General features: G+C 33.6%; 1 protein-coding gene, 1 non-coding gene and 1 pseudogene across 3 annotated transcripts; 1 reads left to right on the forward strand and 2 right to left on the reverse strand.

Annotated features, from left to right (window-relative positions):
- The window catches only part of LOC117637971, a 4,704-nt pseudogene extending 2,708 nt beyond the window's left edge, over positions 1 to 1,996 (reverse strand).
- Positions 1,997 to 5,854: 3,858 nt separating this feature from the next.
- Positions 5,855 to 10,569, reverse strand: LOC117637970 (serine carboxypeptidase-like 17). 2 transcript variants are annotated; one of them, XM_034373040.1, is made up of 15 exons: positions 10,169 to 10,569; positions 9,946 to 10,091; positions 8,913 to 8,989; positions 8,674 to 8,796; positions 8,464 to 8,566; positions 8,321 to 8,358; positions 8,113 to 8,214; positions 7,811 to 7,897; positions 7,452 to 7,598; positions 7,135 to 7,206; positions 6,937 to 7,055; positions 6,596 to 6,709; positions 6,434 to 6,488; positions 6,052 to 6,153; positions 5,879 to 5,952 (listed from the first exon to the last, which is right to left on the reverse strand). In XM_034373040.1, the coding sequence occupies exons 1-14, from the start codon at positions 10,330 to 10,332 to the stop codon at positions 6,070 to 6,072; spliced, it is 1,431 nt and encodes a 476-aa protein (XP_034228931.1). In that variant the 5' UTR covers positions 10,333 to 10,569; the 3' UTR covers positions 5,879 to 5,952; positions 6,052 to 6,069. The 2 variants fall into 2 exon arrangements, with proteins under 2 accessions (XP_034228930.1, XP_034228931.1); XM_034373039.1 differs by having other exon boundaries at positions 5,855 to 6,153; positions 10,169 to 10,568.
- LOC117612341 lies at positions 7,655 to 7,756 on the forward strand. The gene has a single exon (XR_004583380.1). It is a non-coding gene; the product is annotated as a U6 spliceosomal RNA (small nuclear RNA).
- Positions 10,570 to 11,324: the final 755 nt, after the last annotated feature.

An 11,324-nucleotide genomic window follows, 5' to 3' on the forward strand; every position in this document is an offset into this window, starting at 1 on the left:
CTTATTCTAAAGTTTCATTAAAAAATTTCATGTATTTATCACAACTTCCATGACTTTTATCCAATTTTTATCGATATCGATATTTTTCTGATATTTCCATCGATATTTTCATGTTTTTGAACCACCGATATTTAAGACCTTGATGGAAATTAACCCCAGTAAAAAATACACAGAATATACTTAGAAAAGCTAAACACTCATCAACTTTGCGCTTGCTTATAACTTGGGGTATACGGCTTTTGATGGGTCCTCTCCCCTATTTTGAGGCTCTTGGGCTGGGTTAGTTGCTCTGTAGGTTTACTTGTGTGCTTCGGCGCCCAGGCTAACCCAAAAAAGAACAAAAAACAGAGAAAACAGAGCACACCTTTTTTTAATTTTATTTTTTGTGTTGAAGGTCTTCCCTATCTTTTAAAAAGATTTTCTGATGGTCTAATACCAATATCATAAAATTTTAAAATAGAATACTGTCATCTGAAAAATATAATAAGGTACCTAAATTTTCATATACAATGGCAGAGAAGGCAGAGCAACCTGGACCTCCAGTGAGCCAAAGCACAAGAGGATCATACTCTGGACTCCCTTCAGACTCAAAGAAGTAATAAAACAGCTGCACATCATCCATGCCGCCCACTCCCACGTACCTTTATATAATTAAACCCATAAATTATATAATTCATTGTCATCTTTTGTATTAATGCAAAGTAATTAACAGAGTAGAAAACAATAGTTATAAGAACAAAGATACCAACCCAGTTTCAAGCTTGAAGGGGAAGTCACCGCGAAAGCCGGGTAGGGTTTTGATGATATTGGACGTTGATGCAACATTAATGTTCAAAAGGGTCACCAGAAGATGTGCTTGTGGCAATATGGTGATGATGATATACTTGCTGCTAGGCATCTTTCATCACATATATATATATATATATATATATATATATATAGAGAGAGAGAGAGAGAGAGAGGATGGCTATATATACTTGCTGCTAAAATATTAGAAAATTTGGTATTAGTCGAATTCAAAGAGATGTTGTGTGCAATTCATGCAAAAGTTGTTAATCTAAGTCCTTTGACTTTTGCTACATAAAATTACATGTCTTTTTTTTACTTATTTATTGATGTTTAAATTTTATTTTATTTATTTTACAATTATTTTGTTGTTCCAATTATGCCCCTGTAAATTATCGATCTGTAAAATTGATTTGTAGGACGTAATTATCATATTTGATTTCAATTTAATTGCAAATCTACTTATTGAATTTTGAAATTTTTCCAAGGTATACGGACCTCAAAATTAGTAATTAGAGTTCATGGAAACTTCATACCTTAACAATAGGTAAGCTACCTATGCATACATGTCGTTAAATCCGTAAGGGATTGTTTGGGAGTGATTTTGGAGACTCCAATAATCACTTTTATGGAGAATCACTTATCTAAATAATCACTTTAAAGTGATTTTATGAAGAAGCACTTGAGAGGTAAAATCATTTAAAATCATTAAAAGTGATTTTCTGAAGAAGCACGCGGGAGTTTTTTTCCCAAAAGTGATTCTGGTTCATAATCACTCTCAAACGAGCCTAAATTACCTCTAGTCTAGGTAATTAAATCCATAAGTTACCTCTAGTCTAGTCCAGGTAATTAAACCCAAAAGCCAACTCTTGTGCACATAGTTGTACCCATAAATTGCCTGTAGTCTAGGTATTTGAACTCTTATAAGTAAAACCCATAATTCAAAACTACAAAACATATAATTAAAAGTATAAAAAGAAGATGGCACAGTGTTCAGATATATTATTAATCAAATAATTATGTACCCTGTTTCAAGCTTGAAGGGGAGGTCACCAGAAAAGCCTGGCAAGTTCTTGACTGTTGTCTGCGACGCGACGCACCATAGTTGATAAGCAGCACCAGCAGCAGAAAAAATGCCTGACCCACCCAGATTGTGAAATAGATGCTTCTGCTGCAAATAATCATTCTCGTTTTTTTTTTTCTTTTTTCTTTTTTCCTTTTCTTCTAGGGGAAGATAAGGATATTGTCTGCCTTCCTCATGTTCTCATATATTGAGGTAGGAACAGTCCAAGAAAAAAACATTAGAAAAAAACAAAAAGAGAAAAGAAAAGGATCCAGAACCAGACGTGCTATTTTCAAATGCATATTTCGACAGAACTGCGCTCGTGCAGCTGCCAGCAGCCCAATTTTCTAGTTTGAACTTGGAATTAATAATTTATTGCCGCTACAATATTGCAAAGGAAAATAATATATGTACCTCCCGAATGTTGAGAGCTTTACGAACATTTATATCATTTCCCCAAACAATGCAGTACTGAATTCTATCTTTCTACAAAACAAAAATTTATTAGATTATTATTTATTAGTGTAAAACGCAATGTCCTCGATTTACGTACAAAAGAATATAACTTGTATAGAATTCACTTAGGTGTTTAATATGATATAATGATTTTAAGTGTGTGAGGGTGTCTAGGGAGGAGAGATTTACCCAACACATTTGTTTGGGAAAGGGAAAATCTATGAAGTTATCGTCAATAGATTCCCAGTGGGTGGTGGTTTGTAATGTGGTAAATAATTTATAATACTCCTCTCCTCTGATGGGCAGAATGGTGCCAGTATATTCTATATCAAGTGTGTCAGTGCACTGCATATATAAATTCAAAATAAGCGACTTGTAAAATCAAAGACATATATAAAGCATGCTAATAAATTAATTAACCACAATGAATCTTCTCACTTCCTCGTAAATTTGCATACTGTAGCGGCATGGAAGGTTGTTTGGATCTACATCAACATAGTCACCTTTGCAGTATGACTGCTAATAACTTTGAGAAAGTAAAAATTCAAAGGAGACAATAGAGACTCGGGTAATGGTATAATAGTAATGGATAATAATCTAAACTACTTTTATCGAAAAAAAAAATTATTAAAAAAGATCTCATAATATATATAAATCTTCACTAATATACCCAAAATAGGAGCTGAAATTATAAAAAAAACCCCACATGGAAAACACTTCATAAACACACCCAAAATTCATTTATTAAATAACAAATTAGTGTTGAAGTTCCAATAAATTACAGAACTGCCACTATCAAGCCCAACAGAAAAAAACTCAAAAAACACCCAAAACAAACCCAGCCCAAATTTATAAACAAACCCAAAATAAGCCCAGCAAGCCCGAAGTACATTGTTAATACCATGTCATTGAAGTGTATTGTTAATACCATGTCATAGAAATAAATTGTTAATATCATGTCATAGAAGTACAATGTTAATATCATTTCATAGAAAAACATTGTTAATACCATTTCATACAAAAAACTCAAAAAAACACAAGAAAGCCCAGCAAGATATCCGATATCCTTTGCAAAAACCACTTCCAATTGTCCATAGTTCTACCAGAAGCAATCGCAAAGGCCCTCTACAAGAAAGAAAAAAAAAAGTACATTGTTAATACTGTGTCATAGAACTACATTCCTAGTGAAAATCACATTATGCATATCATAAACTTCAAGTGCACAGCTATATGAGCAAAATATGGAGCATGCTTTGTTACTGAAAAATCTGTTAATACTATGTCATGGAAGTACACTGTCAATACTATGTCATAGAAATCAACTCAATTGCAGGGTATGAACAGTTTAACAACTGTTCATACCACTTACTGAAAGCTAACAACTATATTTCATTTGCATAATACGTACGATAAAAATGTACAACTGCAAAAACCCCATGTTCATAAACCAGCAACCTTGAAAAACATAACGGAAAGCACAACCTTTTGAACAAACCCAGGAACCCAGAGCAAAAAAAAAAAAAAGTACACTGTTAATACTATGTCGTAGAACTATCTTTCTAGTAAAAATCACATTCTGCATATCATAAACTTCAAGTGCACAGCTATATATAGAGCAAAATATAGAGCATGCTTTGTTACTGAAAATCTGTTAATACTATGTCATAGAAGCACACTGTTAATACCATATCATAGAAATCAACTCAGTTGCAGGGTATGAACAGTTGTTATACTATTCATACCAGTCACTGAAAGTTAACAACTACATCATTTCATTCGCATAATCGGTACGATAAAAGTTCATTCATTTGATATAGAAGTTTGAAGAAAATGCTATAACTTGAAAGAGGGCTCAACCTTAGGCTCAGAATATCATGTCAACCAAGTCCAATTATCCAGCAACTTAGTTTATGAAAATGGAACCCAAATCGTAATCAGCAGTACACCACTAGAAGTTTAATGAATAATGTAAGTCTCAGTGTTACGACCGTCGAGGTTCTGGTTGTTCATGCCTTCGATCGCGTTCTTCATGGCCTTCTCGTTGCTGAAGGTGACGAAGCTGAAGCCGAAGCCCCTGGACCTCCTGATCTCACAGTCGTTGATGATCTGGAAACACAAAAAGAAACCAAATCAAATCAGATCCGTCCATCAAAACCAAAACTTCAGAGTATAATCAAACAAATACAAATAATAAACAAAAATGAAAAGGAATCGATCGATCTTCAATCTTTGGGAGAGAAAGATCAAGTAACATAGAGAAACAGAAGATTAAGTAGCAGAGAGAGAACATGCGCCGAATGGCCCTTCGATTTGATGATCTCACCGAACGGAGAAAAGGCCCTCTCCAATGCATCATTAGAATGATGAGGTTGAACAAAAACTGAAAATTTGGGTTGAAGATGAAGATGAGAGACTGGAGGTCGTGAAATGAAATCTGATATGGTGTTGATTAGAATTCCAATTTTATGTTAAAAGGGTAATATGTTAAAAGGGTAATAAAGGTATTTCGTCTTAATAATTAAAATAAAAAATACACAGTTGTTTGTTTTTGGGTTTATTTTGGGTGTGTTTATATACATTAAATAGTATAGGGTATTTTTATAGTTTTATGTCTAGAAATGGGTATTTAACTAATTTTGTATAAATAGTATAGCCGCTCGGCTTTACTATTTATTATTTAAAAAATTACCCTAATAACGCCACGCGGCTATAGTATTTTTTTCAAATAAAAAATAAAAAAATATCTGATTATAGCCGGACGGCTATACTATTTATTAAAAAAAACAAAGAGACCCACCTAGCGCATAGGTGCTCATGTGTGAAAACATGTATAGCAGAGGATCATTTTCTGGACCTTAAGGCCTTTCCTACTCCAATTTCATATATGAGGCCATAAAAAGAAGAACATCGAGGGCCTCCCGTCACCCAAAGCAGCAGAGGATCATTTTCTGGACTCCTTTCCGACGCAATGAAGTAGTAGAACAGTTGCAGCTTATCCGTATATTTGTGTTGTGGAGGTGTCACCAATAATTTGTCGTAGTTTGTGATTCTGTCAACTTCGAAAAAGAAAAAGGCCAAAAAAAGAACCAAAAAGAAACTTGTGGACACCGAAATGACATCATTCAACCGTCGGTGCCAAAAAAACAAAGGACTTTCTATTTTGACGAACAAAAGAAAGAAAGAAAAAAAAAGGGGTGTCTATGCATTTGGATTTATCTTTTTTATTACGTAATATTGGGTTTTGTTTTTAGCTATTTTGTAAAGGCTTTAAATTTGTGGACCCAACTATATGAGTTGTATTCTGGTCAATGGACATATGCTTGAGACATATATATAGTTCTGATCTTTTGGACTTCTGTAATTCAAGAGATTTATAGTTATTCACCGTTGGATGTAAATTCAACGGTTAACTTGAATCGGGTAATAATCATTTATGTCATATTGCATTTATATATATCATTTTAAACCATTGAATTAATATTCAACGGTGGGTGACCACAATCTCTTAGACTCCTATAGTCCAAGAGATCGGGACTGTATATATATATATTGGCAGCAACTTCATATTAAAGAGGAGAATGCTCTAGCCACCGTTTGATCATATCAAATCAAGAAAGTACTCGTAATTCAACATCCCATCCATTAATCTTGACATACTTATTATATTAAAGAGGAGAATGCTCTAGCCACCGTTTGATCATATCAAATCAAGAAAGTACTCGTAATTCAACATCCCATCCATTAATCTTGACATACTTATTATATTAAAGAGGAGAATGCTCTAGCCACCGTTTGATCATATCAAAGCATTCTCTTGGATTAAACTCCGGAGCTGTATGACCTCCTCCCTGCACAATTGCAAATGGAGTAATTTGTCAGATAAGTATTTGTTAGTTTTGATTATAATTAAATGATCTCAAATAACACTAGAAAATTAGCAATGTTCTTGAATTGCACTATTATTGTAGCAAATTGCAATATTGAAAATATCGACAGAATATTGATACTTTATTTATGATATATACATATATATATCTCGACGGCATTGATAATACTTCTACAATAATAGTGTTATTTGAAAGCAATTTCCCTTGATTATGCTAATGTAAGATAAAGAACATTTCTTGCCTTTATAGTCGCATATGTCAAATGATACTCTCCATTCGAATACCTGACATTGTATCTGTAAAATTCACAAATGAATAAAGATAACAAAAGTAGAACCAGAGAAAAAATAATAATAATAAAAATCATGAAAACAATAGAAACTGAGATAGATATAATACAAACCCTGCAACTTGATTGTTAGAGAACCATGGTTTCCAATCATCATCAATTGGCAAGCTCAGGGATTCTATCCATGCTTCTGTACTTACATAGGGAACGCTCAAGTCATGATCCCCACTGCAGAAGATGTCATAAAACTTGTAATTATTTGGTAATAAAAGGTAGATGATTCATGAATTCATTGTATTGAAAGGATTTTGAACAAAATATGTAATGTGTTTTCGAATTGCTTGAATTTACATCTATAGAGATAAAATTGACATAAAAAACTACAAAAATCAAAATGATAAAATCGGCCAACTACGTAAAACTAAAATGACTTTTTTTCCATATTATAATCTTACCTGTAGACAAAAGCCCGAAGAGATTTTTGGCTAAGATTTCGATGATATTCAACAGCACGTTGAACATCTTTTATATAAGGTGTTGATCTATTGCATCTTGCCCATTCACCTTTTGTTCCCTATTTGTCATTGTAAAATTGTTAAATTAATATGTACATTTTAAAATCAACTGGTCGCAAGTGTTATAGAAAAACATACCTCCCGAATGTTAAGAGCTTTACGAACTTTCATATCATTTGCCCAAACCACAGAATACCGAAGCCTATCTACCTGCAGAACCAAAATTTATCACAAAATTAAAATTTGACGTGTGACATGTCAAATTTAAATGATGAATATTTGGTCTAGTGACATTTAATATCAATTGCAGAGCTGATCTGTATTTCTATCCAATTACAAAGCTTTATAAGATTTAAACATTTTTTTTTTAAGGCCATGGATGGACTAAAGTGCAAACTATACAAGGATGGAAAATGCAAACCAATATATATTGAATTTGAGAGAAGCGACATTACCCGACACAAACTTTCAGGAAAGGGAAAGCTTAAGAAATTATCATCAACAGAGTCCCAGTCCCACCCAAATGTGGTTTGTTCGTTGTGATTGATACGAGGAACGCATGCAGGTGCCAATATATGACTATCGTCAAGTCTGCTAGTGCACTGCAAATACATTAAACAAACCATTTTAAAATCGAAGATAAAAACATGCATCTTGTGTTCCTTAAAGAACATCTGATAAAATTGGAACGCTACATAGAAGATTAACATAACCCTGCTCAAGGATGACGCGCATAAATCGAGAAATGATTCCAAAAAAAACCAAGCATCTTGTACTACATTTGAATCATAACTACATCAAGCCTAACTCATACCTCCTTGAAAGCTTGAAGATTGTTGAGGCAGAGTTGATTGTTCGGATCCACGTCTACGTACTCCCCCTTGCAATTCCTTTTGGTAGACTTCAAAAAACATAAAGCAATAGCGATATTTAAATTTTAAATCTACTATCTTATTCAAGTATGAAAAAGTTGATATATATAGTTGGCCATAATGTCCACAACCCTTAGTATCAATCAAGACCTTCCTTTGTTCTTCATAATCATAAGTTGCAGTAAAAATTTAGATGATTTCCTCAGAAGTTACTATGAAACAAAACCAAGAGCGACGTATATACCTCGTACATTCTATTTGATATAAGCGCCATGCGATGAGCAAATTCAATTCTCGAATTCATATCCTCTTTTTCATTTGTAACTGGATCGCCGATTATGTATCCCTGAATTCATTGAAAAAAAAAAGAAAAAAAAACTAAATTCTGGGACAATGTCATGAAATTTGAAAGTATAATAAGGTATCTAAAATTGAGATGTCAATTTAAGTACTTTGAGATTCAAAGGTGGCTCGGTTGCAGCTTCAATACCTACAACCAAAAACAAGATTAGATATACAAAAACATCCCTATCCAATAACCCAAACAATGTATCTTGCCTGAGTATGAATCACCAGCAAGGCATATGTAAATTACCATTAATTATCTCTTGAACAATGATCGGAACAATCTTGCCCGAGTACGAATCACCAGAAATGTAGAGTGGATTTGCAAGAAACTTGCGATGAGTCGAAAGCCACTGGACATGATTTTAAGGAACAAGAAAGGTTCATATATTGATGAAAATTGGCAACCAATATAAGTACCCAAATTATTGAACAAATTCTTAGTGCAAACTTGGCTCACCTTTTGAAGAAACTCAGAAGCTCGTTTTGCATGAATGGTGTCACTAGTGTTGTAGCCATCTGTTGTTGTGGAGTATGAGAAACCAGTACCGGCAGGAGCGTCTAGAAATATTATGTTTGCTAACTAAAAAGTAAAATGCGCACTTTCAATATATCTTCAGAAGCATAACCATATGCATCAATTGGTCACATGACCATTCATATATAGGAAAGTAAAAGCAAGAGATGGAAATTCCAGACCTTTGTCCATGAGTATGGATTCAAAACAAGTTCTACTGGATCCTTTGTTATACTTGTAAAACTGAAAGATATTGGACCTGTAATGAATGAACAACTTACTTATCATGTCAAGTCAAGCTTTGAATGGCAATGGAGCAAATTGGGGATGGTATGCCATTCCCATCCCATCCCTGTTAAGATGGACAGTCAAGCAATCATGCAATTTACGGATACTGCTCAAAATAATTCCTAATAAGGGCGGAATCAAGAATTTTTAGACATGGATAACTTTTAGTTTGACATTTAATTTTATATTGAAAAAGTGAAGCTTCATTTATGAAAAATCTTGTTTGCGAAAATAAATAAATAATGGGGGTAAAACTGAAATTTTCAGAAAATAGAAAATAGAATTCCACTTTATTAAATTAAGGCTTATTTATATACACCTGAAAATGTATTTGAGTCTCACTTTGCTCCATGAAACTCATTTTGTCTCACTCTATCCTATTTTTCACACATACTTATCTCACTTTACCCCATTTTTCAAAAAATATTAGTTTTAAATTCAAAATTAAAATTTTAAAATTTTGAATTAGATTAAATATTTAAAAAATAAATATATTAAAAATAATTTGAAACTTGAGATCCATAAAAAAAATTGTAAAGAAAATTAATTTTTTTTTTAAAAAGAAGCTTAAAACAAAAACAAAAAATGCATCCCTACCCCTGTCCCCTCCCCTTCCCATCCATCTCCCCATTACCCCTTCCTTCCCCCTCCATCTCCCCCTATGCTCCCGTCCTCCTCTTCTCTCTCTATGTGTTACCAGCGAACCAAACATTAGAAATATATTATTGTTTTTAATATTTAATCTGATTTAAGAATAATTCTTTTAAATTTTTTATTAATATTTTGTGAAAATTGGGCTAAAGTGAGAAAACTGGGTGAAAAATATGGTAAAGTGAGACAACATGAGTTTCAGGGAACAAAGTGAGACTCAAATACACTTAAATGACTAAATATCAATTAATATATAGAATAGAAGGAGATACAAACCAATTTCATAAACGAGGCCAGAAAAAGCAGAGCATCGAGGGCCTCCGGTGATCCAAAGCAGCAGAGGATCATTTTCTGGGCTCCTTTCTGACTCAATGAAATAGTAGAACAGTTGCAGCTCATCCTTATTGCCTACCCCCACGTACCTTGAGAGATTTTGGACACAAATTATTTCATACTCATCAACACAAACTAGTAAGTCTTAGTCAAAAATGAGACTTACCCAGTTTCAAGCTTGAATGGGAGGTCACCAGAAAATCCTGGTAAGTTCTTGATGATTGTCTGCGTTGAACAAAAGTTGGGAAGCAGCAGTAGCAGCAAAAGTGCTTTTCTCCACAGCGACAATAATCTAATGCAGATCATGAGGCTTCTGTTGGATCTGCTCATTATCTTTCTATTTTCCTTTCTTCTATTACTCTAAAAGCGCATGTGATGTTTAATTTCCATTTCTACAAAACGCATTCACCACTTCAAAATATATAAATGTGAGGAAAACGACCTTGATGATAAAAAGATAGAATTTAGGGACCCGCCTTTGTTTTTTTTTCAATTATAAACTGGATCCCAGGTCCCAGGGACCCGACCTTGATAGCTTTACGACACTTGTATCATTTCCCCAAACAATGCAGTACTGAATTCTATTTTTCTACAAAACAAAATTTTATTACATCATTGTGTATTAGTGTGAAACGCCATACGCTTGACTTACGTATAGAAGAATATAATTCGTATAGAATTCACTTAAGTGTTTAATATGATATAATGATTTTAAGTGTATGAGAGTGTTTGATAGGGAGGACAGATTTACCCGACACATTTGTTTGGGAAAGGGAAAATCTATGAAGTTATCGTCAATAGATTCCTAGTGGGTGGTGGTTTGTAATGTGATAAATCATTTATAATAGTCCTCTGATGGGCAGAATGGTGTCAATATAAATTAATTTGAATACTGTAGAGGCATGGAGGATTGTTTGGATCTACATCAACATAGTCACCATTGCAGTTCCTTTTTGTTGACTTTGAAAACATAAAGCAATCATTGAATTTTCAAAGCTGCAGTTTAGATAATAAACTTACATAATTATTAATTTAACTAGCTAATGTTGGCCAATTTGCATAGAATATGAGGCAATAAGAGCACCTTCAGTACAGCTGTTTTGTCCGGGCAGGAGGGGGTCTAGGCCCAGCTTTTGGCTCCAGTGCACAATGACAAGACCAGGCAGTTGATGGGGTCCACAAGTCTGGGTAGGCCCAAAGACAAATCTTGTATGATCTCTTGTCTGGATTTACTGACGTCATTAATGATGTTAGTAATTTTATAATTTTAAAAAATTTTAAAAAATACCAAAATTTTCAGAATTTTTTTATATATAAATACC

This window comes from Prunus dulcis, chromosome 8 (genome assembly GCF_902201215.1).
Source record: "Prunus dulcis chromosome 8, ALMONDv2, whole genome shotgun sequence".
Taxonomy (NCBI): Eukaryota; Viridiplantae; Streptophyta; class Magnoliopsida; order Rosales; family Rosaceae; genus Prunus; species Prunus dulcis.